The sequence below is a fragment of the Gavia stellata genome, chromosome 16 (genome assembly GCF_030936135.1).
Source record: "Gavia stellata isolate bGavSte3 chromosome 16, bGavSte3.hap2, whole genome shotgun sequence".
Classification (NCBI taxonomy): Eukaryota; Metazoa; Chordata; class Aves; order Gaviiformes; family Gaviidae; genus Gavia; species Gavia stellata.
In genome coordinates, this window is record NC_082609.1 from 20,551,094 (window position 1) to 20,557,588 (window position 6,495).

The 6,495-nt window shown below is 60.7% G+C and overlaps 1 protein-coding gene across 1 annotated transcript; it reads left to right on the forward strand.

The window, feature by feature from the left end:
- The first annotated feature begins 462 nt into the window (after nucleotides 1-462).
- LOC104254769 (START domain-containing protein 10) lies at nucleotides 463-5,540 on the forward strand. Its single transcript, XM_059825423.1, has 6 exons — nucleotides 463-800; nucleotides 4,129-4,276; nucleotides 4,395-4,498; nucleotides 4,615-4,732; nucleotides 4,986-5,038; nucleotides 5,328-5,540. Exons 1-6 carry the CDS (start codon nucleotides 636-638, stop codon nucleotides 5,538-5,540), a joined length of 801 nt encoding a protein of 266 aa, XP_059681406.1. The 5' UTR covers nucleotides 463-635.
- Nucleotides 5,541-6,495: the final 955 nt, after the last annotated feature.

A 6,495-nucleotide genomic window follows, 5' to 3' on the forward strand; every position in this document is an offset into this window, starting at 1 on the left:
GACAGCCAAGGTCCTGTGCACTGGACCGCGGCCCCATCCCAGGCACGCCAGGACCCACGTTGGCCCGTATCCCACCGATGCTGAAGCCCATGGCTTCCGCCGCGCTGCTGGGAGGCCTGGCCGCTGCTCCTGGCAGGTGATCAGCTGATCCCGCCAGCGAGCTGGTGCTGCAAAGTCAAGCACAGAGATTGCCAGCGTGCCGCCGAGGGGAGAGCAGGGCTGTCAGGGCCGGGGGGCTCAGGGAGCCAGGGGCAGCTCTGCCCTGAAAGACGAGCCACCTGCACGCTGCTACCTGCTGAATAATAGAGGAGCTGACAGCCAGCCGGAGAGAAATGTGATCCTGGTTAGCCAGCCGGGGAAGACATCTGAGCTCCCAGCAGCTGCGATAGCAACTGCAGGGAAGGACCCTTCCTCCCGGCTGCTTTGTGTGGCTGGAGGTCTCTGCCCATCCCGGTGTGCCTGGGTGGCCGGTGCCCACTTCGGGGGCACGGGCTCGGGTCTCGGAGGATGATGTGAGCTGCAGCAGGCACCCAGCAAGGCAGAGCTCAAGGGCAGAGCCAGGTTTCCCGGGAGGTGAGGCAGAAGGAGCCTGCCTGCAGCCGGTGCCCGCGACCTCGGTCCGGCAGCTCAGCCCCATGTCCAGAGGAGGGGAGATGGTTTATATCCCGGATGACTCCGACTTCAGCTCCTTCAGGGATCAGTGCGAGAGCCTGGAGGGCTGGCACTGTCGATATAACAAGGCTGGCGTGACCGTATGGAGTCAGGGCCAGGAGGAAAGCTGCGCTGTGCAAAAAATCAAGGTAAGCAGGCGCCGGCGGCTGCCCTTCCCTGCCCCAGCTGCGTGCCCAGCTGCTCCTGAGGGTCCCTGGGGTGCTGGCCCATCCTGGAGGTGCACAGCACCCAGGTCAAGCCTGCCTGGGGGTGTTTCTGCTCTGAATGCTGGCAGGGTTTACTTCCCCAGAGGTGCTTCCCCAGCGGGCAAACTGCTCTGCAGGCTCTCCCTGCCTGCCCTGCCACTTTAGCCTCTCGACCTGCCAGGATGTCCGCTGCAGCGTCCTGCCATACACGCACGCATGTGGGCTCACGTTGCGGCTGCCCTTGATCCAGACACAGACGGGAAGGCCCTGGGCTCAATTACGTTATGAAGATGGCCTTGCCGGGAGCCCCCGGCCGTGAGAAAGGCTGGCGGGATACCTCCCTGGTGCCTCTCCCTTGGCCACACCATCCTGGGGCACATCGCTTCTCGTTCTGCACTGGATGAGCATCCCGGAGAGTTTAAGAGCCCCCATGTGCTGTCTCAGGAGGTTTGTTGATTGCCAGGGGCTGGATCTGGGATGCTGCAAAGGGACTAGCAAGGCTCAACCATTACACCTTGTTGCTCATCCGCATGGCACTTCCAGGTGACCCTGAGTACATCAAGAGTGGTTATGAGGTGCTGGGGGTGAGGGGCATGGGAGCCCTGTCATGGGGTAAGCCCTGCATGAGAGCATCTTGTGGGACAATGCCTGGCTTCAGGGCTGGTGTTGCAGGCAGGGCTTTGGCTTTTCTGGCCACCAAGGATCGGGATTGCTGGGCAGCGAGGCATCCACCCGAGCAAGCAGAGCCAGAGCATCTTACCAACAGGCTGGCCGACCTGGTAAGAAGGGTTTTCAACTAGGAGTGTCGGGGAAGGGTTACTACGACCTGAAGAGCAGGAGAGGTGTGGGGAGGTGGTGAGGAGGCACCTGGAGTGCAGTACAGTGGAGGAGGCTCTTGCACTGCTCTCTTGAACACAGAGTAACCAGCAGCCCGTCTCGGGTGCCTGCACACCAGCACATACAGCTGAGGAGACACAAGGAGGAGCTGGACACACAGTGATTGCAGTGCTGCCATGGATGGAGGCCTTCAGGGCCAAGGTGGGGAGGAGAAGCAGCACTCTCTTCAGAGGTGTAGCTGCAATACACGCTGCCTTGCTGCGGGGAGCCAGGGAAGAGCTTCTGGACTAGAATCAGGGAGCACTTAAGCCAGGTAGGCATACACAAATCCACAGGCAGGATGCACCTGGGGGTGCTGAGGGGCTGGCCAATGTCTCTTTGAAAAGTCTCAGTGACTGAAGGAGGTCCCTGATAACTGGGAAGAGGCAAATGTCACATCCATCTTTCAGAAGGGCAAGAAGTATGCTCCAGGGCACTATGGGCTGCTGTGTCACCTCCATCCCTGGGAAGGTGATGGAGAACATCCTCCTGGAAGCCACATCCTGAAGGACAAGGGCAGTGGAAACAGTAGCAGGGACTTACCAAGGGCAAATCATGCTTCACCAGCCCGGTTGCCTCTTGCAATGAGATGACTGGCTGTGTGTGTATGGGGAGAACAGCAAAAGCAGCATACCTTGACTTTAGTAAAGCCTTTGACAGGGTTTCCCATAGTCCCCTCATTGCCAGATTGGCAAGATCTGGACTGGAGAAGTGGATGATAAGGTGGGTGGAAAACCAGCTCACCACCAGGCTCATGGCATGGTGGTCAGCAGCGCAGAGTCCAGATGGTGTCCAGTTGCTGGGTCCCACCCTGTTACCGGGATGTTGGGATCGAGCACCTTCTCAGCGAGTCTGCAGGCAGCACTGAAGTTTGGAGAATATTTTAAGTGTTGGAGACAAGGCTGCTGCTTGGCGTGACCTGAACAGGCTGAGGGACAGGCTGGCAGGAACCTCATGAAGTCCAGCCAAGTTCAAACAAGTGCAGTCCGGCAGAGGGGATGCAGGTATATCCCCCTGTGCCACCACCACGCCCCGTAGAGAGGGGACCGCAGCAGGTTCAGGGAGGTCTGAGCACCATCGCCCAGCCCGGTTCATTACAAGTAATACCTGCTTGATGTGGTTTTTCCATGCTCTGGAGAGGGCCTGGGCATGGTGCAGCACTGCCCAGGGACCCTTCCCAAAATGTAGGATGGAAGATGCCACCCAGTCTGTGTGGGAGAGCTGAGCTGCACAGGCTGTGGCTTGGGGGTCAGAAGAGCCCCAGTCTTTCCATGAATGCAAGCATAACCTGGAGAGTCCCTGAGCAGTTGGAACTCTGGATTTTTTCCACCTGAATTCACTGTGAATGGTCTGGTTTGGGGCTCTGTGCTTTCCCCATCCCAGCTGACCGCCTGCTGAGGCTGGTGCGGCTGTTGCACAGCCTCTGTTCATCTGTGGCTGGAGAGGGGTGGTGGACAGGCTTTAGTGGGGGATTTTGGGGGGTGCAAGGCTGCGATGGTCCTGATGTGATAACCAGAGCTTCCAGGAGCACAGGACCATAAGCTCCACCTCTGGCTGGAGGCATCCTTCAGCCTGCAGCAGCAGCACCTCCAGAGCCAGCTGGGAGGGGGTGGCTGGGGAGAGGGAGCAGGAGGAGGGGGCTGGGTGCTCCCACATTCCCCTCCACGGTGCCCTAGGGAGTGCAGCACATCTCCAAGCCTGTCCTGGGCACAAGTCCAGCACTCTGGGCAGAAACCATCACCCAGACCATCAGGGAAAGCTTGCCCGAGATTGATGGGCCCTGCCACGTTCAGAGGGCCATCTCCAATTACACGGCACTGCCGAACACCTCATCAAAGATGCAAGGCCTCTAAAGAGGAGCAGGTGACATCTCCTTCCTCCTGGCATTGAGAGGAGCATCATCAATGCTTCATCAATAATGCACTAGCTGACACGGTTGGGCAGCTCCATGGCTCCGGTTACAGCCGGGGCCCCATCGACCTCCCCCAGACTGGACACTGTGCCTGAAAGCAGTGTGCCAGGGCAAGAGCATCCCTTTGCTTGCCCTGCAGGAACATGGGGTGAGGGGTACCCAGGGGTACCCAGGCACCAGAACCTGGACCACCAGGCAGCTCCATTTGAGGTCAGAGGGTCCTTCTACCCCCGCTGCCTTTGCACTGTGCTGCATACCAGCAGTGGGGCCAGTGGCTCTGCTCAGGCTGTCCTGAAGCAGGGACGTGCCCTGCACTGTGTCTGCAGAGCATCCCCCATGGCACACGTGCACGTGGCTTTATAGCAGCACGGGGGCACGCCACCACACGCAGGAACAGCCTAAAGTCCTCGTCCCCAGATGGGCACAGTTCCATGCTCTGGAGATGGGTGCTGCCCCCCTGCCCAACTGCCCGTCTCCCCACAGACTCGCATCTCCTGCAAGGACGTCCCTGCCGAGACGCTCTATGACGTGCTGCATGACACCCGCTACCGCAAGAAATGGGACTCAAACATGATCGAGACCTACGACATAGGGCGCCTGACCGTTAACGCTGACGTGGGATACTACTCCTGTGAGTAGCCCCTAGCCCCTGGGGACCCCCAGGACCCCCCTCCCCAACCCCACAGCCCCGTGCATGGGTGTGGGGCCATGGGGGCAATGGGTTGGGGTGTAACAGGGTCTGTCTGCAGGGAAGTGCCCGAGCCCCCTGAAGAACCGGGATTTCGTCACACTGCGCTCCTGGCTTCCCCTGGGCAATGACTACATGATCATCAACTACAGCGTCAAGCACCCGGTGAGCCTCCGGCTGGCCCTGGCCCTGGCAGGGTGCTGGCCCCATGGACCAGCAGGCACAGGCAGGGCTGGGCAGCGGCTCAGGCAGGCTCTGAGGTGCACAGCATCTCTCTGCAGAAATACCCACCCCGGAAGGATTTTGTGAGGGCTGTGTCCCTGCAGACAGGTTACCTGATCAAGGCGAATGGTGCTGGTGCCTGCGTCCTCTATTATCTCACCCAGGTGGACCCTCGAGGTGAGTGCCAGCAGGAGGGGAAGATGCAGCATGCCTCCTCGGGAATGGGTCCCATTGTATCCCCAGAGGTCACCCACCATGGCTCTCCATCACCCAGAGGTCCAAAGGGTACTGTCCCCTCCCAGGGCACAGCGTGGGTCAGGTGCCATCAGCCCTGGGGGGGCTCAATCTGGTACGGGGCGCTGCAGGCTCCTGGTGCCTCCTCTGGGGCTGGCCCAGATTGGTCGAGTGATGGGTCTTTGGGCTCTTGCAGGGTCGCTGCCAAAGTGGGTGGTGAACCGCGTCTCCCAGTTTGTGGCACCAAAGGTAAGCAGGGTGCATGGCCAGTGGTGGGATGCACAGGCATCAGGCATGAACTTCCCCGAAGTAGCCCCCTAGATAGGGGCAGGGCAGGTGCTGGGTGACCCAGGGCTTGCAGGGCATGCACTGGGCATGCTGCTGGTGCTGTGTGGTCCGAGCCAGGCCCCCATCCTCTCCCAGCACCCCCAAAAAGCAAGCAATGGGGGAGCGGGGAACTGTGCCCACAGATCGGGGTGGCTTCATCCCCACTGGGGACTTGGGGCACCATGATGGGCTGGAGCCACTCTGCCCACAGGCAATGAAGAAGATCTACAAGGCTGGGCTGAAGTATCCGGAGTGGAAACGCAAGCACGACCCCGGATACAAGCCCTGGGTGTACCCGGAGCAGAACACGCTGCCCAGTGTCAGCCTGGCCGAGCTCTCAGTGCAGCATGCCGACTCGCTGGAGAACATTGACGAGACGGGGCTACCCGAGGACCACCTGAGCACCAGCGACCATGAGGCATGAGCCCTTGCTGCAGCCCTCTCATGGGGCGACACCCTTGTGACCAGGGCTTGGAAGCCAGAGGGCATGGGTGGGAATTTGGCCCCCTGCACCCCAATAGTCACACCTGCTCTTCAACTCCATCATAGACCCCCCTACCCAGGCAGCAGAGTACTGTCCCATGGGAACCTGCAGCACGGGTGCTGTAAAGAGGGAGGACGGGCACCCTGGTCTCCTCTGTCCCCACGGTGGCCATGGAGATGTCCCCAAGCAGGAGGTAGAGCTGGCAGTCGGATCGGGTGCCCCAAGGAGAGGCTGGGCAGGGCAAGAGAGGGAGAACCTTTAATGGAGTGGGTAGGAGCTTTCCTGGCACCAGGATATCCCTTTGCCACTGTAAGACCCTCTAGGGGTGTCCCTTCAATGTCCAGAAGAGGGGGGGTCTATGGGGATCCTGCCCAGGCTTTGCAGCAGCACAGGGCTTGGACTGACCCTCTCTGGCCCAAGGTCCAGCTCTGCCAGCCCCACAATCAGGCTGGACCCACTCCAGCCCACCAAGCTGCCCCAGGCTTTGTGTGACACTCCCCCCCACACCCCGGGAGCCCTCCCAGGTCCTCTCCTGGGCATCAGGCCCACCTCTGCAGGCCGGCTCTGACCCAGATGGCTCTGGGGACCCGTTCCCCAAGGGGTGTTTGGGGGCGCTTGTCCTGGCAGGGGGGTCTTGGGCAGCCTCTGTCCCCATTCTCTTGGTGTTTGCCGCTGGTGTGGTTTCTGGCACAACAATAAAGGGGTTGGTGTGTGCGAGAGAGAGCTTTGGGCTGGGACGGGATGATGAGGAAGCTGGCACCGAGCCCACCCTGAGGCTGTCCAGGTGCAGCTGGACAGGAGGGCCAGTCCAGCTGTGCAGTCCCAGCACCCAGAGGTGACCCTTAGCTGGGAGCGAGGTGGCCGGCGGTGGGGCAGGAGAGGTGGATGCTGGGCT

What these genes read in the sequence shown, in the direction of transcription:
- LOC104254769 (XM_059825423.1), top strand. Translation starts at nt 636, where the DNA reads ATGTCCAGAGGAGGGGAGATGGTTTATATCCCGGATGACTCCGACTTC. An exon ending in TGACGTGGGATACTACTCCT is followed by an intron (nt 4,277 to 4,394) that starts GTGAGTAGCCCC and finishes GTCTGTCTGCAG; the next exon opens with GGAAGTGCCCGAGCCCCCTG. An exon ending in CACCCAGGTGGACCCTCGAG is followed by an intron (nt 4,733 to 4,985) that starts GTGAGTGCCAGC and finishes GGGCTCTTGCAG; the next exon opens with GGTCGCTGCCAAAGTGGGTG.